General features: G+C 37.4%; 1 protein-coding gene across 1 annotated transcript; it reads right to left on the bottom strand.

Moving 5' to 3' along the window:
* Positions 1-1,947: 1,947 nt before the first annotated feature.
* LOC131050788 (LRR receptor-like serine/threonine-protein kinase FLS2) lies at positions 1,948-26,912 on the bottom strand. Its single transcript, XM_059212955.1, has 5 exons — positions 26,816-26,912; positions 26,660-26,727; positions 26,242-26,387; positions 2,850-3,138; positions 1,948-2,754 (listed from the first exon to the last, which is right to left on the bottom strand). The coding sequence occupies exons 1-5, from the start codon at positions 26,910-26,912 to the stop codon at positions 1,948-1,950; spliced, it is 1,407 nt and encodes a 468-aa protein (XP_059068938.1).

Here is a 26,912-nt window from a genome sequence, read left to right on the forward strand (position 1 = left end):
AAGTAAGAGTGATCCTACCCTATACTACAAGCAAGAAGGTACTGATATCCTCATCATAAGTTTGTATGTTGATGATCTTTTGTATATGGGTAGTAGTTCTAAGATGAAAGATGAATTCAAAGCTGCTATGATGAAAGAATTTGAGATGAAAGATCTTGGTCTAATGAAATATTTTCTAGGAATGGAGGTTTATCAAAGTAAGGATGAGATTTTCATTAGTCAAACAAAGTATGCACAAGATATGCTGAAGAAATTTAATATGATTGATTGTAACCCTGCCTCTACTCCAAGTGCTCATAGAGTTTTGTTATGTTGATATAATGGTGTTGATTTAGTTGATGAGACAGCTTACAGAAGTATTGTAGGGAGCTTGATTTTTCTAATCCACACGAAGCCTGATATTGTCTATTCAGTTTCACTTATTTCAAGGTATATGACAAATCCATCTTAAATACATATGAAGGCAGCCAAGAGGGTTTTGAGGTATGTGAAAGGGAATTTAAGTTTTGGTATTCCTTACTACTCTTATGAAAAGTTCAATCTTGTAGGCTTTAGTGATTCAGATTGGGGAGGTAGTATGGATGACCGTAAATCTACATCTGAAAATTATTTTTCTTTTGGTTTTGGTTTAATTACCTGGAGCTCAAAAAAGAAAAGTATTGTTGCCCTCTCATCTAGAGAAGCAGAGTATGTTTCAATTACCTCAGCAGGTACACAAGCTCTTTGGCTCAGAAAAGCTTTGGAAGAAATTGGAGAAAAACAAATTCAACCTACAGTAATTTATTGTGACAATGTGAGTGCCATCAAGTTAGCTAAGAATCCGGTTCATCACAGTAGAACAAAGCATTTTGATTTGAAATATCACTTCATACGAGATTTGGTGCAGAAGAAGGATGTCGAATTGAAGCACATCAACACCCAAGATCAGCTAGCAGATATATTCACCAAAGCGGTTGCGAAATCTCAGTTTATAGCACTACGAGATAAGATTGTGAGCCCTCTCAGCATCAAGAGGGAGTATGTTGATAACTGATGCTGCTCTAGCATGCAGCTAGATTAATTTAGTTAATAGTTTTTTGTTTATTCATGCACATAAAGCATGTACTCCAACATGCATTAATCCTTAGGACTATTTTTAGTTTTGTTTTTTGCATGAATTTGTTTTTAGTAAATAAAGCATGTTGTGCATGCACTTATTGTATTCTTAATTTAGGGAGTAGTTTGTTTTTTTAGTTTGAGAGTCTTAGTAGCTTTCCATGCAATGCTAGGAATATATTTAGAACTACAGTTATTATTAATTCTTCTAGGCTGCAAATTCTTTATATATACAGCCTCTATGTAATTTTTTAATTAAGCTTCAATAAAGAAATTGGTGTGTGCAATTCCAAAAAATAGGGCATTGTGTTTTTTATTCTGAATTGTGATTTCTTTTTGCAATTTATTCTTTTTACTGTTATTGTTTGCTAATTAGATGGTTCAAAGAGGATAGGTCAAGTTCAAAATTCTACAAAACCACTGCCCCAAAAAGAGCAATCAGCATAGGCGGAAAAGAAAGGCTATATTAATTGTGTATTAATACGCTTATTGAAGTCGCTGAAATATACAATATTCTCTTACAATGCACGCTACAGTTACAGAAAAAAGAAAGTTTATACTACGCAGAAAAATACTATTACAATGCATAAAACAAAAAGAAAAGAAACATCACTGTATAAAAACTGCAATTGCATATACAGCATTATCTCCTTTGAACATGCGTAAGCAATGCTAATTAAAGAATGATCAAAGACCATTCATTGATTATGCTAATTAGTGCCTGTAGAGAACTTGGTATCGTACCGAATAATTTGTTGTTGTAGGACAGATCCATCACCCTGAGATTTCGAAGTTCGAAAAATGAATCTGGAAGTGGGCCTTCCAACATGTTATGTGAGAGGTTGAGATATTCTAGCCTACTAAGGTTGCCGATAGTGGAAGGAATTTGTCCAGTAAGTCGGTTAAATGACAGAAAAATAGCCCTAGATGCTTAAGGGCACAAATCTCGCCGGGAATGGGTCCCTGCAAATTGTTTTGGTCCAGATACAACCTCTTTAGTATCTTAAGCCTTTCTAGTGTAGACGGAATGGGTCCAGTCAATGCGTTACTGGTGAAGTCAATATATGTCAAGTTGGTGAGATTGCCAATTTCTTGAGGTATGCTCCCTCCTATAAGGTTATATCCTAAGGACAATATAGAGAGCCTGGTAGACAGCTTGCCAATGGAAGGGGACAAATCTTCAGCGAGGTAATTATGACCCAAGTATAAGGTTTGCAGGGTAGAGCAATTAATAAGAGCTGCAAGAAACGGCAAATTCCTAGAACTGGTAAGGAAGTTATAATTTAGTCGAAGACGTTGGAGTGAGCTCAACTTACCCAATTGGAGAGGCACAGTGCCAGTGAGATTGTTGAAAGCGAGGGAAAGAATTTTCAATTTGGAACAATTTCCTAGAGATGTCAGTATCGGCCCATTAAGCTGATTCCCCCACAGACTCAGCAGTCTTCTAAACTGATTCTCACTCAGATTCAATTGTTCTAACCTGGAACAATTTCCTAGAGATGTTGGTATTGGCCCACTAAGCTGATTCTGATCCAGACCGAGTTGTTGCAGATTGGAACAATTTGCTAGAAATGGTATTGGCCCACTAAGCTGATTCTCAGCTAGACTCAATACTTCTAGATTGAAACAATTTGGAAGAGATGGTATTGGTCCACTAAGCTGATTCCCCAGAGATTCAGTACTTGCAGATTGGAACAATTTGCTAGATATGTTGGCATTGTCCCAGTAAGCTGATTCTTCCACAAACTCAGTACTTGTAGATTGGAACAATTTGCTAGAGATGGTATTGGCCCACTAAGCTGATTCTCAGCTAAACTCAATACTTTCATATTGGAACAATTTTCTAGAGATGGTGGTATTGGCCCACTAAGCTGATTCCCCCACAGATGCAATTCTTTCAGATTGGAACAATTTCCTAGGGATGTCGGTATTGACTCAGTAAGCTGATTCCCCTGGAGACGCAGTTCTTGCAGGTTGCTAAGCTTCTGGCAGAGCTCTGGAATAACACCATGGAAAGAATTGTCGTAGACATTTAAAGAACCTCTAGAAAGGAAAGATTTCCCAAGAAGGGAGAAATATAACCTACTAAACCCATACTCTCAAGATCAATTTCAGTCACTCTCATCAACTTATTACATGAAATGCCTGTCCAATTGCAGACGTTAGTGTTGGCATCCCAAGATGATAACACTTTGTTTGGATCAGAAGTGATGGAATTCTTGAAGGCAAGCAGAGCCTCATGCTCATCGTTAAAGGATCCATTGTTACTGGTATGTGCAGACAAGCAAAGTTGTAAATAAAAGACAAGAAAATGCACAGCCAACGGAATAATTTTCATGGCAATTGGTATGTGACTGAATAAATTGTCAGAAGAAGACTGCAATAATTATCATCATAATAGATGAGTAGTTAGCCGATAGGCTTCTTATGTGGACTTGTAAGCCTGTAAGAGCTTAGAACGAGTCAACGTGCCGGCACTTTACAGCAGGCCTCCAATCCTGGCAATTGTGTCACGTGGCAAAATTGAAGTTGTCTGACGTGGGTATTGGTTTGCATTATTTACGTCGATTATTCATTTTGCATGGGCTTTGTCTTCGTTAGATATCTGATTAGACTTTCTCAAGATTACCTGGAGAATATCAAAGCTTTGGAATGGGATTTAAACACCTAATTTGTTCATAGCAATATAGAATAGTTGAATTCGTTGACTGAGTGTATTTTCAATAATAAGTATTATGTAATGGTCAATTTTTTCATTGTTTGTTTGGATGATGGAATTAGTTTCAAATGAGTGTTGTTATTAAAAGTATTGTAGAATGGTTAGCTTTTGTCATTGTTTATTGTTGAATTGGTTAGGTGAGTGTATATATTAATAAGTATTATGTAACGATTGTTATTTTTCATGTTTTAAATTAAATTTGCATGAGATAGAATATAGTTAATATAGAGGGAGAAGATTTATTTTTATAAAAAATTTGGAATTAATATAGAGAATTAAAATGGAAGTAAATATTTAACTGTATATTAGTATAAATGTATGATAAATTGTGTTTGTAATAGATTAATGCAAATGGCAAAAAAAATGATACGTAGGTTTTAATTCACAATTATTCTTAAAAATAATATCACGGTGATTCGACAAACATTAATTATACAAATCAACGATCACCTATAAATGATGTTAGTAATTTTTCATAAGTACATGTATAACCAAATATGTAAATCCAAAAGTATCATACATTGTGTATAGCTCAAACAAGGATTATTTATGCCTAGAAACATGATGACATAAGAATAATAAGCTAAATAAAATTGCTTCATAAAAGTATGGACCTACTTAAACATAAATCATATATGCATAAAGTGAATACATCATCTTTTCATTTTAAATAACATCACCATAAAATGAAAAGTAAAATTAGAGTGTTGACAAATGTACTAAGCACCATAATTTGTTAATCAAAATTCTATATCATCAAGAAAGCATCATACTAAGTATGATTTATGAATATTGAATCATCATTAGTAGCATAGAAGTAATATTTTCTACATATTATAAGATAATACCAATGAAATGCATTGTCATACTAATGAAAATGAATTGAATAATAAAAATAAAATGGTGTTCATGTGGTATAGAGAATGGTGCAACTATTTAGGATGGTATAATTGATCTGTCTTTGACACAACACTAGGTTTTGTAAATTGTATATGTAATTTAGCTTACGGAGCATCTAGAAGAACTATTTTATGTGTTTGTATTATATACTTTCGTATGAAAAATATATACATTCAATTTCACTAATACCAATAATTATGTCCTATTAATCAAGTTGTTTGTCTAGTTGTAAAATTAATCATGTTTAAACCTTTCACATAAAATAAACATACTTATAAATGGATAAAAAAATATTTGATTTTAAAATTTTAGTATATGAATGAATAGAACTATATTCAAACATATTATTTTTTGCTAGGATTAAATACAAAGTTATTAGTTTTGTATGCATTTGGTAAATGTGTTATTTGGTCTTGTAATGCATTCAACGGAGAAAGAATAAAAAAATATATCATAATTATTTATTTAAAAATTACATTTATAGAAAAAAAATCCTCAATAAACTAACTAACAAATAGAAAAACAAATATAAATTGAGTTAGTTGTTATAAAGAGTGTTGGGAAATAAACAAGTTTAATACCAAAGATTGTGAAGATAAATCTCTATCGAATAAAGTAATCAAAGGATGAGATTCAAGGCTTGGATATCAACAACATGAAATATTGAATTTCATATGCAAATGTGAAACATGAGTTGCCTTAATTGTGGAAAACCTGCGACTAGATCATTCTTATAAGTTATGATGCAAAAAAATACCATGTTAACCATGCTTAATAAACCTATCTTATGTGAACTTATAACAGTAATGAATAATGATTAACATCAGCATTAGATAGTAGCAATAAGGCATAAATCAACAACATAAAATCTACACATAACACAAGATTTATGTGGAGAAACCCTTGCCAAAAAAAAACTCCACCAAGAAGAGAAGACAAGCTTGTATTAACAACAATAAAAGTGCTTACAATACAATCACTTCCATTCTCCTCTTTTCCTCCACCACATAAACACCTCTAGATACATGTGAACAACCTCCTTATCCCTCCCATTTATCCGCCATTAACAGAGAAAATTACATTCAATTGTTTCCCATTGTGTTGCACATTAAATCTACACCCAAAGGCTGAATTTATACAATGGTAAGAGCTCCAAAACCACCAATAAAGTTTCCCAAAGAAGACTCTTCATTACTAGCAACCACAACCCTTGGAATGCCTCCAGGGAACTCAAAAATATATCACTTTAGCTTCCAATACCTTCTCTCCAACATGGACACATATACTTGCAAGATAAAAATTACATTTAATGTAATAAATGAGGTCAAAAACCAAGAGACACTTGTTGCCTCTTCCATACTCCCACTTGGAGTTTCCCATAAACCACTCTTTTTTCACTTTCTTAAGTCATTAAATATCTTATTCTAGACATCCAAAAGTGGGGAAAATGATATTAAATATTTATGTTTACAACTCACTTTAATTGGTGCTAGTGTAACCCATCACCTCTTATGAATGTATTACAAACAATGGTGAGAATTAAATATTACAAATTATTTTTCCAATACATCTTAAGTGTCTTAGGATACTTTCCAAAGATGTTGGAACCATGTCATAGGATTTATAAGGTAGATGGCACCTTAATCCTAACATTCTCCCACTCGACATGATGCATTGTAAATACACCCATAGGAATCACAAAAAAGGAAAACCATCCCTTAGCCATCCATGTATCATCTGAATATTCACCATGCTCTCATGTTCCAACAAGATACCTACAAATGCAACCATGAAAACCACCATCAAGCAACAAACTCCTCACATCCTCCAACAAGCCACATGTGGAAGAAAAAGGAACATGTCAATGTGAACCATCTCAACTATCATTGAAACCTGCACCAATCTCTACAAGAACATAAGCATTTGATTCAAATGATAACAAAGGCTTTGAGTAACTACCTTACTCATACCACCTGGAATAGAAACCACAACAAATTACAATTCATCCAAGCTAAATACCTTAAACCAAGGTAAATCAACATAGATAAAACTTCATGCAATCAACATATCAACTCTAAACCTACAATCAAGTCTCTATATATCCAACCTCATATCTCAAAGAAACATACCAATACACAAATGACCACAAATAAGGCCAACTAACAAATCTTGCATCACCATTGACTATCTCATGGGTATAGATAGTCCATATTCAAGTCATACCACTACAATCAATAGGTTGTACACACCTAAAAATTATATAACTCTTTCACTTTTTGATGCTACCTTATTGGTTCATCCACTGCCTATTCACACAATTGTTATATTCAGTAACAGTTTACCGGTTTCCTTAACCTTAGCAATTAAGCCTTTGTTAAACCCCTCTTACCGATTACCTTTCCTATCGGTTCTCCTTCCAATACTCAGTTGCTTCACTCTTCTCAGTCTAATCAACTCTCTGTTTGTACTCTGCTCTAGCAACTGGCCTCAATCTCTCATGCAGCATCACCTTTTTGATCTTCAGTCGGCATATTTATCCTTCTGCTTTCCCGCCAAACGGAAAATCAAACTTTTCACCCTTGAGTTTCCTTCGCCAACCTAATCTATATCAAATCAGATTAGATCACCTTTCTTGGATCGATAACCTGCAATGACTCAACCATCCCCTGCCATTTTCAATGCTTTTAGTACACGTTTGCTAAACTTGGCAAAACAACAAACTGATCACCGACCCTGCTTTTGTTAATCACATTAAAAGATCTTGTTGTTTCCTACTCCAAATCATATATGCAACCTAATGTCCTGCTTTGATCATGATGTTAAGGAATCAAATCTTTGTCCTTCAACCTACTTCAAATCGCAATCCTCTACACTCAACCCATGATGTTTGCAGTTTGCATCAATATTGTCGACCCAATCACCAACTACTTTGTCGATGCATGGTAACTTTCCACCTCGAGTCCATGTGGTGTCTTTGTCGGCATCCAGCTCATCTTACTATGTCGATTCAGACTTGGTCACCGATCACATCACACAACCGATGTTTACCTACTGTATATGGTGAAAATGGATAACAATAATAACAATATTGAAAGGCTAAATGAATTCAACCACCAAACCCTAGCCTAACAACAACAAAGATCCACCATAACATATGAAGATTACCTAAGACAATGCAAATCAAATGAAATCACAAAGATTATACCATTACATGTCCAATAGGGTTTTGATCTCCATTCTTCCTATCTCCATTGATCTTGCTTGATATATTTGCTCTCAGATTTTATGTGCACAAGAGCTCAACAAAGAACGGAATGTGGTTGCAAGTAGGATCGTAGTATAGTCAAGTCCTTAAGATCAGTGATTAGGATGACTGATTAGAATGCATAGAATGATTAGGGTTTGATAATGAAGGAAGCATCTCCTTATATAGAAGACACTATATGAAATGGAGGGATAAGATTGATAGGTGTAAAAGGAGGTCGGTTATGATTAGAGGGTAGGTAAAAGAAATAATAAAATAATGAAAGGGCTAGGTAGTGTATGAATTAAGAGATGAATGACATGTGTCATGGGTAGAAAAGGTTAATGAATTAATTAAATAAATAAAGATTTATTTAATTAATAGAAGAAGTGGGATCAATTAAATAAATAAGATATTTATTTAATTTAGGAAGAGGATAATTTAAATAAATAAATGTATTTATTTAAATGAGAAATAAGGCTAGAAGAGGATAAATGAATTAATTAAATAAATAAAGATTTATTTAATTAATAGAAGAATTAAGCTTAGATAATTAAAGAAATAAAATATTTATTTAATTAGACTTGACAATTTTAGGTGTCTACATTTTGCCCCTCTTTGAGACAATGCGGCTTGTTGCATTGTTTCAAAGAAGATAAGATGAACTGATACAGAGTTGCCCCAGAATGGGAATGATATGCCCCCTCGAGAGATTGGATGAAAATGTCTGGAAAGATCCCAGACAATCTCTTGATAAGAAAGAAAGGCTAGAATGGACTGACCGGATAAAGTGACAAAGTCACAGGATAAAGAAGACTGACTCAGGAAACGAAAGCGAGGGCTAGGGGTAGTCTATAAGATAGACCACGGGGGAAAAAACATCCTCATTGTCATCTACACATCCACGAGAGCACATTGTAGAGAAAAAATAGAGCAGGAGCAGTCAGCAGCGATGGCTTTCACTCATAGATTCGACCGCGTTCGCCGATTCCAGAGGCCAGCAGAGGCAAGAGAGCCGGTAAGTACCGCCAAACCTCCTTGTACTTTGACGCATTTAATTTTGTCATTGATGCATGTCGAATAGGGTAATAAATGCGCTTAGACTAGGGTCCAAAAAGTGTCAAAAAACGTCCAGGCATGTCTGTGCAGAGCATAGGCACGTCTGTGTCAAGAAGGCGCGTCTGTGTTTTTCAGGCGCGTCTATGCAGTCTTTGAGCGCGTTTATGTCATGTAAGCGCGTTTGCGTTTGAAAAGTATGAATTTGCATCTTCTAGGTCAAATCGGCAGTTCTGTGATGAACATATACTGTCGATTGGATAAGCTACTTAGGGGATACACTCAAGCAGGTCCTCTAGGAAGACTAGGATGGATCAAGGCACTTTGTGATGAACAGTGAGTACCAAGATAGAGTACTTTGTGATGAACAGGGAGTACTGAAATATGAGCAGCACTTTGTGATGAACAAGGAGTGCAAATGTGAGTAACACTTTGTGATGAATAGGGAGTGTCACACACGTAGTACTTTGTGATGAACAGTGAGTACCACTAGGATAAATAGCAACACTTTGTGATGAACAGTGAGTGTCACTAGGGTAGATAGCCATATGCATTTAGATAGCGAGTAGCATTTTGTGATAAACAGTGAATGCCACTATAACTGACATGATTGAGTTGTTTGACTGCTGGAGTATTTGTCGATGCTAGAGTCATGGGAGAGATTCCCGTCGACACAGAGGGTGCGACCTGAGTTGACACTTGGGGACCGAGCTGCCATCGAGGAGATGGGCTTGAGACATGTACCATATGTGCCTGAGTTTCGGCAAACATGGGTTTACTAACTGCGCTTGCTGAGAGATGGCACTCTGAGACGTGCACGTTCCATTTACCGATGGGTGAGATGACAGTCACCCTGGAGGATGTTTACAGGATTCTGCGGGTGCCGATCGATGGGGAGCTGATTCCGTACGATCGAGACGGAGACAGGGATGCCCTTAGATGAGTGTTCTAGGATCCAAGATTGGAGATGAGGGTAGGACACGTGGCATGGGATACCATGACATGGATAGGATTAGCACTACCAATAGTGTTGGCAGGAATGATCAGTGAGTTCCTCTGTATCGGTTTTGTACCATTTTGTATAATGATGTAGACACCTGCGGGTGATTGTAGCCATATGATTTTGACATCATTGTATCATGACACTTTATATATATATATGAGATGATTCATCTTTGCGGCAGCTATATGCATGTGTACCTATGTGATGAGATGTTCTTATGTGATGCTTATGATATGGATGCAAATATGTATATGATGCAATGCAATTTTTTTTTTTTTTTTTTTTTTGTTCGTTTATGTTTTATATGTGTATGCATGATGCAAATGTGAATGTAAGTAATGCAGATGAATATGATAATGCAAATGTAAATTGTGCTAACAGGTGTTGTGTGCAGGATGTGATGTAGTTGTGATATCTATATGTATGTATGAAATACTTATATGTGGTAATGTAGGTGCAGCTACATGAAATGCAAATATTTTTGGTGTGTCATTATACTCAATCATGTGATAGCAGGCTACGCGGACTTGAGAAGGACGATGGAAGTCAATCAAGAAAGGGGGATGGAAGACAGAAGATATAAAAGTGAAAGAGCTTCTTGTGCGTTATCATCATTGAGCTTTATTATGGAAAAATAGGTTATGACAATTGAGGCATATGTTCGACCCAGAAAGTCATTGTACCTGTTTGCATGGAGATAAGACAGTCACAAACAAGGCATGCCCCAATTCTTACTAGACTCACAATGTCCTCACATCCTTGGACAAGTCATAGCATTACTAAGAGACAATCCATAGACAAAAAATACAAATAGGTGACGATACCCCATCCTCACCTTTCTAGTCAAAGACATCCTGGAGATAGAATCTCTAGTCAAAGACATCCTGGAAAAGCTAAAAGACATGTCACCAGAAAGATAAAATCAAAAGAAAACCAAGACTCGACACCAACACCCACTGTAGTCCTCAAGTTTAGTGTCTCGTGTCACTTGTATAAGTCTTATTTTATTGTGGTCACAATGTTCACTTTCATAGAAAGGATAGATAGCACTGAACCATAATGTTGTCTGAGTCTGTTGAAAGATTTGATTTGTTGAAGCCCATTGTTGTTGTTGTCTCATCTGAAACTGACTGAATCCATGAAGCTGATACTTTATTGCAAAGAAGACGAGACTTTATTGTGGATCTGTGATGCAAATGTTGCTTTATTGTGGATTGTGCGCGGATAAACTGAAGAAAGCTAGAAGAAACTGTACTCCTCGAAACATGTGATGTTTTCAGTTCCACACCCATTACTAGACGTAGGATTTTTCCTTAGCCACAGATAGTATCTGATTTATTATGGATGGAAAGGGAGGCGAAAAGGGAGGTTTATTATGAATGGCTAACCAATCTTGGGTAGATCAATAACAAGCCATGATGGGAATGGGTAAGTTTATTATGAACAAATAGGTTGTGAGTGTGTACAAAGTGAAATGATGAAGAGAATCCTGAAGGAGGGAGGAGCAATGTCTCTACACATGGCGTTGGTGACCTAGTTTTCACCATGGTACTTGCCCAGGGCACCACCGAAGTGGTTTTCACCATTGGACGAAATTATTTCTCTTTACTTTTTTCAATTTTTCAATGTTTTTTGTGTCACAAGGCGCTTGTTTGCCAGGTTTTCACCAAGTAACGATTTTTTTTGTTTTATAATTTTTTTTTTTGTATTTTTGAAATTTTTGATTTTTTTTGTATTTTTGAATTTTTTGATTTTTTTGTATTTTTTGAATTAGGATACTCTAAAGAGCTATGTGTAAAACCTGCGAAGGTGCATATTGTTGATAGGATCCTCCAAAGGTTCACCTTCTGTAGTTGAGAGCTAATATGCCCCAGATCCATATGCTGCTGTAATAATGTAAGGACCAAGCCAATTTGGTTCAAACTTGCCCTTCTTCTCTCTGTCTTGCTGATTCTTGGGGTTTTCTCTGAGAACCAAGTCACCTACCTCAAATGTGTGAGGCTTTACCTTGTGATTGTAGTTGCATTGTTCCTTGACTGAATGATGTGTAGCTTGATTGAATGTCTTCCTCGATGAAGGAACTGAGATAGAATTACTAGTGTGTGGACTACACGGGCCCATATGCGTGTCACCTAAAGAAGCTTGGGCATCACTGATAACAAAGTCCTTTGAGGAAGTTCCATTAAAGGTCCATGATGTATCACTAGAAGGGAATGGATGTGTGGAACAAGTGGATGAGTTATGAAGGCTTATGACTGTGAAAAGAAGTGAAAGTAGGATGACATGATGGAGACTTAAGATCAACAAGTGTGCTTTTTGACTTGAAATTTTAGAACTTTTGCCCCTAGTTATTTTGACATTAGGGGAGATCAACTCTTTCTCTTTTTGCTTCATAGAATTTTTATCCTTGACTTTGATTTTTGCAGAGTCCAATAGCTTTTGATTTTGATTTGGACTGAAGCACTTTTCTTTATTTTTGACTTTTAGATTTTTCTTTTCAAAGCTTGATTTTTGATCCCTAATGAGTAAGGGCTTTTGTAATTCTTGTTGATCCAAGTCTGGAAGTGGAGTGGAAATGGAAGGAGTGGATGAAATGGTAAGGCTATGTGAGTTCTCAAGAGGGTTGGTGATATGATCAATAGATTCTTTGCTGGAACCACTCTTAGGACTATTGATATCAAGAGATGCTTGCACCACTAGAGGAGATTTGCATTCAAACTTAGTAGCCGCAACACTAGGTGGTTCACACCCAATTCCTTGGCATTGCAATTTTTTTGTAGGATGTTCTTGTTGACTGAATACCTTAGTAGACAGTGGGAGTTGATCAACATGAAAGATATACTCACCACATCCCATGTCTTTAATCTTGAACTTTTCTTTTAGCTCTGCTTGTTTGGATGTAGAAGCTTTCAATGATTCTGGATCCACATATGCTGATGAAGGGATAGCTTCTCGATTGACTGGGATTGTTATTTCTGATTGAGGTTGCAGATTGTTGCAATATATGAATGGATTTGGATCTGCTTTGATGGTCACTTCAACTCCATTGTGTGGAAACTTGATACATCGATGATATGTAGATGGGACTGCGCTCATCTCATGAATCCATGGACATCCCAAGAGTATGTTGTATGTGAGATCTAGATCAAGGATTTGACAAACCACATCCTTGGTAACTGGCCCAACTCTGAGAGGTAAGGTGACTGTGCCCTTGGATGAACGCTCTTCATCATCATATGCCTTGATGGTGATTTTGTTTGTAGAATTCACAGCTTTATCAAAATATCCCAATTGTTTAATTGTGCTCAATGTACAAATGTTTAGACCTGCTCCTCCATCTATCAAGACTCGTTTTATTCGATGTTTGTGTATGAACGCTTCAATGTGTAATGGTGCATTATGTGGCTGACTTACGGAGGTGTCATCGGCTTCTGTGAAAGTAAGTGAGTGTGGAATGGAAAGGTATCCCACCATGGCTTGAAATTGGTCCACGTTTAGATCAGTAGGAATAGCAATATCTCTCAATATTTTATCAAGAATTGCTTTATGTGCGGGAGATATGCGTAAGAGCTCAAGGATTGAGATAAGTGTGGGTGTCTTCCCTAACTGTTCTACAAGGTCATACTCAGGTTTGGTTGATGAAGAGGCGGTGTTTTTAGCTGGAGCACCTTGCAAAGTAATTTTACCTCGACAGGTTGTAACGTGACATTCAGAGGTAGGTTCGAAAGAAAATCCAACACCTTTTAGGACAATCTTGGGTCTCTGAGTAGAATTCTCAGATGCTTTGTCCTTGATGATATTAGTAGAGACGTAATTGTCCATCGAGATATTATTGATAGTTGAATCATAGTTGTAAGGTGCTCTAGTAGAGTTGGCTTGGTCATCTGTGGCTTTAGCTTTTCCCTTGTCATGTTTTGGGAATGGTTCCTTAAACATCTCATGTTCTTGATTAGATGAATGTCCCTCAATCTCAATGTCACCTCTATCAATGAGATCTTGTATGATGTTCTTCAGTCGATGACAATTTCCTGTCTTATGACCCTTGCTCTTATGAAATTCACAATACTCATCATCATTCCACCAATTCGGCTTAACCTTTGGTTGATATGGAGGAAAATCTAGAACTATGATTACCTTGTTTGCCACAAGCTTCTTGAAAACTGACTCAAGTGGTTCTCCCAATGGAGTGTACTTCCTTAGTGATCTGGAAGTTGTTTGAGTATTTACTTGATTGTTTGTAGAACTTGATCCTGAAAAGATGAATTTGGGTCGCACTGTGTTGGCATCAACAACACCATCATTGACTGTATTCTTGTTTTTATTCCAAAATCTTGGCTTGTCTTTTCCTTTAAAGTCATCTTTGTTTTCCTTAAATATCTTAATGACTCCTTGTTCAATTAGGACCTTTTCTATTGCTAAGCCTTTTTCGATGACGTCCTTGAAGGTAGACAAACAAGCTTTCCTTAAGTCATAACCAATCTCTTTGTTAACATTTTGGGTGAACATCTCTACCATTTATTTTTGTGGAATCTCACAAGAGCATCTGCTGGCTAGATTTCTCCATCTTTGTAAAAATGATGCAAAAGATTCTCCCTCTTTTTGCTTGGTGTTGCACAAAGTAGTGACTGATATGTCTGTCTCTATATTGTAGGAGAAATGTTGAATAAATTCTTATGCTAGGTCACCCCATGACTTAATACCAGGTGGAAGTTGGGAGAACCATTCCATAGCTTGATCGCCTAAGCTTTGTGGGAATAATCTCATCAAATATGTCTCTTCTGCTGCTACCTCAATGCAAGCTGTGAAAAACTGTCTTATGTGCGCCTTAGGATCCCCTTTTCCTCTATACTTATCAAATTTAGGCGTCACAAAGTGTGTAGGAAAAGGAGGCATTGGAATGCTCTTGTCAAATGGATAAGGACATATGTCTCTCATTGTGTATGTTGGCTTCGGTGTATTTATGTCCTCCATTTTCTTTTGTAAGTCCCTGATTTGTTGCTCCAAATTGCTCTTAGGTGGAGATCGACTTCTTGGACCATATCCTATGTTTGAGGTACCCATTGGAGGAGGTGCATGTTGCATATATGGATGATATTGATCATACACATGTTCATATGGAGGAGGTCTGTAATGATGTTGCATATTTGGACCACTTGGTATAGATTCATGTTGAGGAACACCATATCTATTTTGTGCATGTATACCATACTCTACAGGCATGTCATGTTCTATTGTGTTGCCCCCAAATTTGACACAGGGTTTCCTTGTGTCCAAATTTTGAGCATGCCTTTGAATATCCAATTGCTTTGGTGGTTGATCCTTAGCATTGATATGTGATTGAGCATATCTGTCTGCATAAGACTTCCATAATGGTCTGCAAAGGTAAGTATCATATGTTTTACCATGTGTATGTGGGACCTCTGGTTTTTGAAGCAAAGTTGATGGTGATTCAGGTACCATATGTGGTCCTCTAGTTCCTCCACTATTAGGTCTCCTTTGATCCATATTGGAGTGCAGTTGTTGCAAAGGTCTATGTTCCATTATTTGAGACATGTCAAAATCATGAGGTATCTTGGCTCCACTTTGTGCCATCATGTGTAAGGAGTATTGTCTATCTCTCCTCATTATTTCCTCAACCAATCGATTGAAATGGGGATTCATAATGGATTCTTCCACATCTGCTGAATGTACTGAAAAGTTGTCCACATTGTCATTTTGTGTAGCATTGTTGTTTATAGTGTCCATGTTCTCAACATTTGGATTGTTTCTATAGGCATCCATGTCAAGTAATGTAGTATGATCAGAATTGAAAAAGATCTCATTGTCATACTCATAAGAACTCATGTTTGCAGACTCTTGAGCCTCTTTAGTTTCTCTCCTAGATTTTTGAAGATGGGTTTCAACCATGAACTAGGTATTGACCAAGATGTGTGAGACTAGATGAAAAAAAGAAAAAGTATGGAAGACCAAGAGTTGAATGGAATGTAAATGAGTTTGAAGTGTACTTGCAATGTCCAAAGTGTAAGACCAAGTATGTATGTAGTAGAGTAGGTGTGACTTCCAAAGAGAGGATAGTTTCTCTTGATGAGGTAAGTTGACCTTGACTCTAAGTAAAACCAAATGAGACCCAAAGGTAAGAAACCTTGATGAGGGACCACTTAACAAAGTGTTGTTGTATGTAGTGTGTTGACAAAGTATGATGAGGACAAGCAAGTGACCTTTTGACTCAAGTTTAGACAAATGTGAATGTAATGTAAGGTGTAAAGCAATGATGGATTTTGTGAGACCCAAAGACAAGTTGAATGCTAGATGAAAACCTGGAGAAACAACCTAGGAAGCTCAAGAATTTCGAAACTGATTGTTCTTGTTTGCTTGACTGTAAAATTATTCCAATTTGTGAAGTTGTGACCAAATCTGAATGTTTGACTGTTTTTCGTGACAAGAGGACTCAATGTTGATGAGGACTCAATGTTTGCAAGTGTTTAGACTCAAAATGACACCAAGAAAAGTGTGTTGTTTGATGTAAAAATGTTTTGCATACACTTGAAAACAAAAAAGACACAATGTTTTGTTGTTTGGTTTTGAATGTTTTGAATGTTTAAAATAAGTCAAGCACAATTCTTATGGCTGGCCAAGACAATAGTTGTTGATCCCACATGAGGTTTTACCCCCGAGGCTACGCTATTCAGAGCGGATACTTAGATGCTTGACCTCACTGGCTCCACCCTCGGCACTCACTTCTCGGGTCAGCCAAGCATCAATCCCCACGAAAACTCCCCGTGGCGAACTTTGTATCTCTACTAAGAACCGTATGTGTGTGGGCCGCTACCAGAGGTCCAACCTCCTACCCCAACAACTAGAAGGATTTGGGCTTCTAAAACAAAAAGGTGCTAGTAAGGGCATCCGCTCGTGTGGCCATACATGCGGCACTTTCAGCTCTGTAAATACAGAAGGCTCCCAGCCGGTAGGGGTTACGCCCTACAAATGATCAAATAAATTTGATCAAACGAGTTTATGGGGAGACATAGTGTCGGTATGAACTAATCAGCACACGTTATCCATAGTTTTCACCATGAATACAGTTGTTTATAGTGGTTCGGAAGAGGTGGGTTTTCCTCGCTACCACTTGGGTCGTTCTCTTCTCACTAGTAGTCTTAATGATCACACAGGAAGACAGGCCCTCTAAAGATTAAACAAAAAGAGTCTATTGCTCAAGACACAAAAGACAATGATTCAATTTTAGTGCACCAATTGAAGTGTTTGCTAGTCTATGAAAACAAGGCACACAACAAAAATCCAAAAACCCTTGCCAAGGACCTGGAACAAGATTTATTAGTAGTTTGGATTTTTTGAAATAATCACCCCTTCTTGCAAGCATACAAGTTGAGTAAATTTTAGATCCAAAAGACTTTGTGAAATAGGAGCCTTCAATAATGCGTTTTGTTGACCAATTCAAAGATCTAATTCATCATAAAAAAAGAGCACCTGTAAAATTTCAAGAGATTTCCACAAATGTAAGAAAATCCAAAAAATTTGCTAATTTGCTCCAAAAATTAATTTTTTATGAAAAATCATAAAAAATCAATCCAAAAAATCTGAAATTTTTACTGTAGAGTTTTGATGGTCTTCCAAAATTGTACAAAAAATTTTCTGCAACAAATCCAAGCAGTTTGTGAGATATGAGTAAAATAATGCAAAAACCCTAATTTTCAAAGATCTAATTTTTGAGGAATGATTTTGCATCAAATTTAAAATCACAAAGAACAGATCCTATGTATAATTCTGAGAGATTTCCAAAAATGTAAGAAAATCTGAAACATTCGCTAATTTTCTCTCAAAATTAATTTTTTATGAAAAATCATAAAAAATTCATACAAAATGCAAAATAGATTCAAAAAATCTGAAATTTTTATTGAATCTTTCTCATACTTTTCCCGACCTGCACAAAAAATTTGATGTCAAAATTCGAATCGGTTTGTGAACTCTGATCAAAATAAGGAAAAACCCTAATTTTTAAAGATCCGATTTTCAGGGAAATATTTTGCATCAAAATTAAAATCACAAAGAACAGATCCTATGTATAATTATGAGAGATTTCCAAAAATGTAAGAAAATCCAAAAAATTCTCTCATTTTCTCTCAAAATTAATTTTTAATGAAAAATCATAAAAAATTCATAGAAAATGAAAATGTGCTCCAAAAATTCTGAATTTTGGCTTGAGAGCTCTTGATACTTTCTTCAACCTACAAAAACAATTTGGTGCAAAATTTCGTAGCCGTTTTTGAGATATGATCGAATCTCTTCAAGATCTTGATTTTGTTTCCAAAACCCTAGCTGCACAAGGTTATTCTCCAAATTGTTTTACAAAATAGCAATATAGAGTTAGGAAAATCTGCAAAAAACACAGATCTAAGAAAAATCCATGTCCCACCGGGCGTGCCAAAATGTATATGGTGAAAATGGATAACAATAATAACAATATTGAAAGGCTAAATGAATTCAACCACCAAACCCTAGCCTAACAACAACAAAGATCCACCATAACATATGAAGATTACCTAAGACAATGCAAATCAAATGAAATTATGAAGATTATACCATTACATGTCCAATAGGGTTTTGATCTCCATTCCTCCTATCTCCATTGATCTTGCTTGATATATTTGCTCTCAGATTTTGTGCACAAGAGCTCAACAAAGAACGGAATGTGGTTGCAAGTAGGATCGTAGTATAGTCAAGTCCTTAAGATCAGTGATTAGGATGATTGATTAGAATGCATAGAATGATTAGGGTTTGATAATGAAGGAAGCATCTCCTTATATAGAAGACACTATATGAAATGGAGGGATAAGATTGAGAGGTGTAAAAGGAGGTTGGCTATGATTAGAGGGTAGGTAAAAGAAATAATAAAATAATGAAAGGGGTAGGTAGTGTATGAATTAAGAGATGAATGACATGTGTCATGGGTAGAAAAGGTTAATGAATTAATTAAATAAATAAAGATTTATTTAATTAATAGAAGAAATGGGATCAATTAAATAAATAAGATATTTATTTAATTTAGGAAGAGGATAATTTAAATAAATAAATGTATTTATTTAAATGAGAAATAAGGCTAGAAGAGGATAAATGAATTAATTAAATAAATAAAGATTTATTTAATTAATAGAAAAATTAAGCTTAGATAATTAAATAAATAAAATATTTATTTAATTAGACATGACAATTTTAGGTGTCTACACCTACCAATTTATCTTACCTTACCAGTATACACTAACCGATAACCTTCTTATTGGTTCTTCATTGTTTTGCCAATTGGATCAAGCTAACTTGGATTGCTCTCGGTTCTGTGTTTACACTCTATATGATCTGACAATCATTCACTCTATTAGTTTGTCTTTTGATTGTTCGTACATGCTCATTGGTAGACCTGTTTACTAGTTGATACTACACCTACCTGCATATCGGTTGACAATACATACATGTTGATTATGCTATACCGGTTGACATAGCCAGTCTTACCTTTAGTTGTCTCTCTACTTTCTTATGCTTTCTTACTGGTGAACATCCATACCGATAACATCTCCTGCAAGCATCTTGCATAGACCTTGCATACCGGTAGCCATCCATATCAGTGACATGTTATACATACCGATTGACATCAATGACAACACAATGCCAATAATCTCCCCCTTTGGCATTGATGTAAACACACAATGATCACTTTCATACCGGTTCCTTCTCCCCCTTTGACAACAATGACAAAGGGCACAAACAGTATCCATTATCCACTAGCATGTCGGTTTCTTCTCCCCCATCCAGTATCCACAATCTTTTTGCATTCTTTCGGTAGAGTAGACCACAAGACAACCATTTCCATTCATCTGGCATCATGTCGATACTATGGCATAGACACCTGATCTCTCCCTGTGTCCAGTATATGGTCCAAGAGACAAGAGATGTGGCAGTGAACTCCCCCTGAACCATAAATCTTCATACATATTTAAGTGCATGAAGCAGGTGAAACCACACCTAACTTGTGGCGTAGATACTCAAATGTGTTTACCGGTAGAGGTTTTGTGAAGATATCAACCACTTGTTCACTTGTAGGGACATATTCTACCTTAACTTCTTGATCAGCCACCTTCTCCCAAAGGAAATGATATTTTATGGCAATGTGCTTCGTCCTTGAGTGCATAACCGAATTCTTTGATATGTTGATGGCACTTGAGTTGTCACACCGGATAGAAATGGGGTCATATATTTCTACCTGAATGTCTTTGAGGGTCTTCTTCATCCATAACACCTGAGAACTATTAGGATAACCAGTGAGCAACTGAGAGGGGGAGTGAATCAGTTGTTGACAGATTATATCAATAAATCAACTTAAAACCTTTAACCAGATTAAGTATCGGTAAAGAAGAAACAAATACCGATAAGCAATAAAACTTAACAATTAAACATATAATCAATGTAATAAAACCATACCACATAACACCATGATTTGTACATGGAAAACCCAAAAAGGGAAAAACCATGGTGGGAAACCTACCCACAGTCAGATGATACTTCTGCAGAAAGTATTTGATACAATGAGGGGCCTGCACATGCAGGAAGGCACACTGCCTAGAGTGTACTTCTCATTACAAAAGAGTCTCACTGACTACAAAGAGGCAACAACCATCTCAAGATAAATGGACAACAATCCAGAATAATGAATTGTCAAAGATAACATCTACCATGCCTAATTATAGTCTCGGTTAAGCTCAATACCAGAGGCCTTTGACCTCTTCCTTAATCCCAATTTGATCACCTATGATCAACCAAATCTCCCTTGCATATGATATTGCATTCCAAGACCACGACACTTATTCCATTCCCATACCTTGATCTACAATGAGATCTTACATCAATTTATACAAGCCCGAAGGCCTAAGCTAATTAGGTCGGCCACCTAAAAGATATTACAATAAGATCATCACATAAATCTATATTACAATGATATGCCATGTTGTCTTAAGACCAAAACAACAATAACCAATCCATAGAACGTCTCGAAACATCCCGGTAACGTGTAGAGAACATGTTATCATGATACCGGTCCATAACCTAGATAGGCACCAGACCTATTTTGGGTCCACCGTGCCAAAGAAATGTCTTCAAGCAGTTGAAGCATGGTCAAAGAACATCTTCAACATCCTGAAATCTATCTAGAAGCCACACCAACACCACTTTATGCATCCTGTCAAGATTCCTCAGTGAAAGATCTTTCGGCTAAACCTTAAACCAATGTCGGTAAGAGTGTATGATAGCATCTGATTACTAAGTCAATACCAAATGACCAAAGCATGCTCGGGGAGCATATAACACATAAAACCAAACATACTTTATTGGTCTAAACATGTCCGAAGTGTCCAACAGATAGTCTCTTCTGTCGGTAACACTAGATCTTCTATCGGTAACCAAAACATGTATGCCGTTAGCCAACCATAACAGCTAGTGTTGACATCAATGATAAAACATCAATGCAACACATAATCAATTCATCCATAATGCCAACAAGAACAACATGTGGCAGCAGCAATATATTATGCCTCTGCAATAGATAGGGAAACTAACTCCTACTTCTTGTTGTGCCATGAGACCAATCGGTTACCTAGGAAGAATGCACCACCACTTGTGCTCTTTTGGTCATCAATGCAGCCTGCCCAATCAGCATCAATGTAGGCTTGTAAGGTGAATTCTCCTTGCTTAGGATACCATAGTCCATAATTAAGTGTTCCTTTCAGGTACCTAAAGATTCTTCTGACTGCATTTTCATGTGATTGTTTAGGTGATTGTTCATGTGATACCATAGTCCATAATTAAGTGTTCCTTGTAGGTACCTAAAGAACTATGTGAGTGATTTAAAATCCAACATCATTTCTCTACACCTTACTACCCACAGGGGAATGGTCAAGCAGAGGCATCAAATAAAACAATCTTGAAAATCCTAAAGAAAACAGTAAATGACGCAGGTAAGGATTGGCATGTACAACTTAATCTGGCACTCTAGGCATATAGGACTAGCATCAGGACACCTACAGGGGATATGCCATATTCATTGGTGTATGGATCAGAAGAAATTTTACCTCTTGAAGTAGAAATTCCATCTCTCAGAGTATCTTTAAAAGGCCTCATACCATATGAGGAGTATCGGGTAAACAAATTGCAGGAACTAGAACTTCTGGATGAAAAATGACAACATGCCTATGATCATCTCAAAGCATACCAGCAGTGCATGTGTAGAAGCTACAACCACAGAGTCATCCCTAGGATTTTTAAAGTCAGTGATCTTTTACTCAAAGAAAATCCTAGAAATCAATAGGATCGAGAAAAGAAGGGGAAGTTTGAACCTAATTGGTTAGGTCCCTATGTTATCATATCAGCCTATGGATCAGGCGCCTATCAGCTAACAACTTCAGAAGGAGATGTGCTTGATGAACCAACCAACAACATCCATCTGAAGAAATTCTACACTTGAGTGGTCTAAATGCACGAAAAAAGTGAAAAATACAAAAAAAGTGAAAAATTAGAAAAATATTAAAAATATTAGAAAAATCAAAAAAACAACAAAAAGGTGCAATAAAAACAAGTGGTGAAAACCTGGCAACAAGCGCTATTTGTGAGGGAACAACTCCTCTATCTATCATTACTCATATCTTTTGCATTCAAATTCAAAGCTAATGGCCATCTCCCAACACTTGTTATGCAGCATTATCCTGTACATACTTAGTGTAGTCACTGTCCTTGCTTATCTGAAGATTAGTTCATCATATCCCACCATGGCTTGATAATCACTGTGAATATCCACATTGACGGATATCTATAGCTAGGGGCAGCGTTACTCAGACTTCAAGCATTCCAACAACAAGCAAACAAGAATCACAACATGCTAAGAAAACCCTATCAACAATAGGTCATCAGCCGAGAAAACAAGACACTAATCCAATTAACAATTTAAACACACACATGATGGATGATTTTCTGAATTATAATTAGTTTATATCTTGCATTAAGTGTTGAATATTTTGCACTTCAAATTTTTGAATCATTGGATCTCCTAAATTTCTCAACGATGCATCAAGCTAGAGAAAGTAGCGGGGGAGTCTGATATTTTTTTGGTTTTCTGTCTGTGAGGCGATCACTTGTACGGTGCAAATTTTGTCTTGAGACATGATTGGAAACATATCATTGAAGACATTATTCCACTTTGTGCATACAAGTGGTTAATTCTTGTATGTTTTACGCAAGCAACACTCAGGTCGTCTTGGTTCAATTATACCTTGACGCTTGTGTCAGCTTGTGTGCGATCGCTTTAACGTAGGGGGCATACATCCCGTTCATATCTTTTCAAGATACTTAAAAATTTCTCGACAAATTTAGCTTTGCCTTGAAAAATTTTGATGTCTTTCTTGCATGACTCATAGTGAGGGAACCTTACTATTGATAGTCATGGTTCTCCCTCGTGATCTTCCCTTTTACTTTGTCAATCGAAGTTGTAAGATCCTTAGTCCATTGGGGGCTTGGTGTATCTTGCCTTCTTGACGTGGTGAAAGCTTTTCAATGTTGTTTCCTTGTACTTTACCGGAAGTATGAGCGTACGCTTATACTCCCGCTAAAGTGGGGGCTAAATGTAGCGTCCTAAAATTGTGACACTTGCAATTTCGACCGCATTTGGGTCTTCACGATGGCGACGCAACACTGAACCTGAATGGAGACCCCGAAACCTGTTTATGACACCAAAAACTGCATTTTTCCAGCACCCTGCCTGATCCCTCCTTGCACCCTGCTGTCCCGGGAGGTGGGACCAGAGCGCCCAGCGCCCTGGTCCTTCAGGACCATGGTGCCCAGCGCCCTGGTCCCTGGCCCTATTTTGGGCCCGGTCTCCTATGGGACTTCGGGTCTTTTTGTTTGCAAATTGGAAAATAACATTTCCTGGTCGGCCTAATGTCGGGAAAATCAGTCTATCAACCCTAATTGGCAAGTATATAAACTACATTTTCCTCTCTCATTTGAATAGGGGCGAAAAAGGTGGAAACGATACTCAAACATTCAAACATTCAAGCATTCAAGCATTCAAACATTCCTTCAAGCAATTGATCATTCTAAGTCTCCATTCAAGGCTAAGTGTTGCATTCAAGACAAGGATTCAACCATTGAAGAGGAGATCACATGCTACAACATACAACAAACAACAACATCTATACCTTCGCATATAAGGATACAAACATCCTTACAACAAGGTATTAGTACTTGTTTTACATTACAGTCATTTACATTTACAGCATTTCTCATTTCTTGGTTAATTCCAAAACCGGGGTTTGACCTAAGGGCAAACCCCTAATCCCTAACCCCCCAATCGTCTTCACTTTTCTGTGTGTAGGTTGTAGGTACGCGGCTGAAATTGAAGATCTGGAATCCTTGTGCAGACACGAACAGATCCCCCTTCGTTTCGCGGATTTTTCGAAGGACCGTGTGCACACCGGGCACCATCGTCCCGTCAACTTTTGCTCAAATTTGCAGGACAGCGTCGTCTCGACATTTTACTGCTAATTCCAAGTCTGCAGCTGCATATCATATTCCTATCTCTGTTTATAAGTGAATCTTTCCTACTTTCTATGCATTCCTAGCTCAATCTTTCTATCTACATTTCTTTACAAAAGAGGGTATCCTTGCTATCACAACCCTTGAAACTCATATAGAATCCAATCTTGCATTGCGTGGGATTGGATCTTGTGGGTTTCAATCCCTCTTTTGAATGTAAAGTCTCCCCTAAGTGAAAACCATCAACCCTAGTGATTCCCCCTTCTCTCTCCTTGGAGTTGGGGAGGGGAGAACGACTAGGGTTCGATTTTTCCGCTTTACAAGTTCCATATCATTTTACACTTGCATTTAGTTGCATATCATTTTACACTTGCATTTAGCTACATATCACATTTTCATCTTGCATTAATCTCACATCATTATCATTACCATACATCTCATTTTCAAGATACATCTCACATCATTATTATACATCGCATTTTCAAGATACATCTCACATCATCATCATTATCATATATCTCATTTTCAAGATACATCTCACATCATACATTAACAAAATCAAGATAAACAAAGCATCATCATATTTTCATCATTATAGCTCATACATCATAATCAAAATCAAAAGCATTACTATCTAAGTATTACATCATCATCATAGAAACATCATATAAATGCATGACATAAATCATCATCCATAACACATCACATGAGAATCAGAGAAATCAGTATATATCTCTCAAAATGGTTGAAATGTATAAAGGGGTATCATGTCTGTCAAAATACAACAAAATGATCAAAATACAATAGAGACAAGTCTCTCAGGTATGACTATCTCCTGAGGCTAATGGTCTCACAACAGATGTCCCGGCTCCTGGATCTCCCCCGGGTGGATCACATCGAGAAGGCCTTGTAACACCTCTACTCTTTGTCCCTGTCTGACTCCGAGTAGACCAACTGGCTACATAGCTAGGAGCTCTCTACTCTCTAGGGACTATATCCTCATATAACCGCCTGTAGTACTTGTCTGCCATGGTCATGTACCGTATCTCCCTCAGTGTGTCCTGCATCAAGGCTCCACCTATTGCTCTCTAAAATCTCTCTACAATCTCCCCTGCTCGACCCCGACACTCTCTCTATGTATCCTGCTCTGTTGTAATCTATGTAATCTAGTGATGTTGTGCTAGTACTTGTACCTGTATCTGCTGCACTGTGACCTGTAGGGATCTAATCTGTGAGTCCTATCGATAGGTGGGTACCCTAATCTAAACGGGTACCTGTGTCATGATCCCACCCATACATGTCCTTGTCTGAGGCGTCGATGGAGGTAGAACATCTGATCTCCTCCTCTGGGTGGGTCACCTATCATCCTCTATACCCCCCACTACCGTTAACACTACACCTACCCTACCAACACCACCAACACCAAGGAGAAGTCCTCCTCCTCTCCCTCCATCCCCTCCTCATCCTCTATCTCGTCCTCTATCTCTAGCTCCATCACCCCCTCATCCTCTATCTCTCCCCAAACCTCCTCTATCAGCTCCATATCCTCCTCCCCCTCCGTCATCACCTCCTCCATCATCCCCACCTCCCTCTCTGACCTCCTCTCCCTCCTCATCTCTCTGTCTAACTCCCCCTCACCTCTCTAGTTGCTCATCCTCCTCATCATTAAAAGCAGGTAACATCTCTGTTGGATCCGATATCTGTGCCACTGCATGTGCCAGGAAGTAGGTCGAGAACTCCTCTGTCATCCCCGCATCAACAACCCCATCTCCGTAATCCCAAATCTGGCATGCCAATGTCATTTACTCCTTTTTCTGCCACTATGCTATCCACTATGGGCCCCCACTCAAGCACATCATGTCTCTGGCAAGCATATAAACACACTCCCTATGGTATCCCTTTGTTGTCTCCCATACTGTTGCTGCACACAGCTATGCAAAAATCACTCAATAATAAAGGTCATCTGCCTGATCAAATATCTAGACATATAAACATAGGGCATCTCTAGCCCGTCATCATCCCACACCTCGCAATCCATATATGGTCTCCAAATGACCATATCAATATCATCCCATACTCTTCGCCAGTGCTCTAGTTTGCCCAGCTTATGCTGGACAATTATACCTGTATACCCATACACATATGCTAGCCCAACCGACCTATCCCTATCTGCAAGTGGCCTCGTTGCAGGAATATGCTCCCAGGCCCACACCTATAATAATGTCACCCCTGTTGACAAACTCGTGTATCCCAGATACACTACCTGGTGCAGCTCCCTGTAAAGGTGCACTAACATGTAGGACCCCCAT

Source organism: Cryptomeria japonica, chromosome 2, assembly GCF_030272615.1.
Source record: "Cryptomeria japonica chromosome 2, Sugi_1.0, whole genome shotgun sequence".
Lineage (NCBI taxonomy): Eukaryota > Viridiplantae > Streptophyta > Pinopsida > Cupressales > Cupressaceae > Cryptomeria > Cryptomeria japonica.

Bases quoted from the DNA above. Each gene is read 5' to 3' on its own strand.
- LOC131050788 (XM_059212955.1), bottom strand. From the start codon at position 26,912: ATGGGGGTCCTACATGTTAGTGCACCTTTACAGGGAGCTGCACCAGGT. The intron at 26,388-26,659 runs GTCATTTGGAGA...TTGGCATGCCAG, and splicing joins TATGGGATGATATTGATATG to ATTTGGGATTACGGAGATGG. The intron at 2,755-2,849 runs GTACTGAGTTTG...CTGGGGAATCAG, and splicing joins CAAATTGTTCCAATCTACAA to CTTAGTGGACCAATACCATC.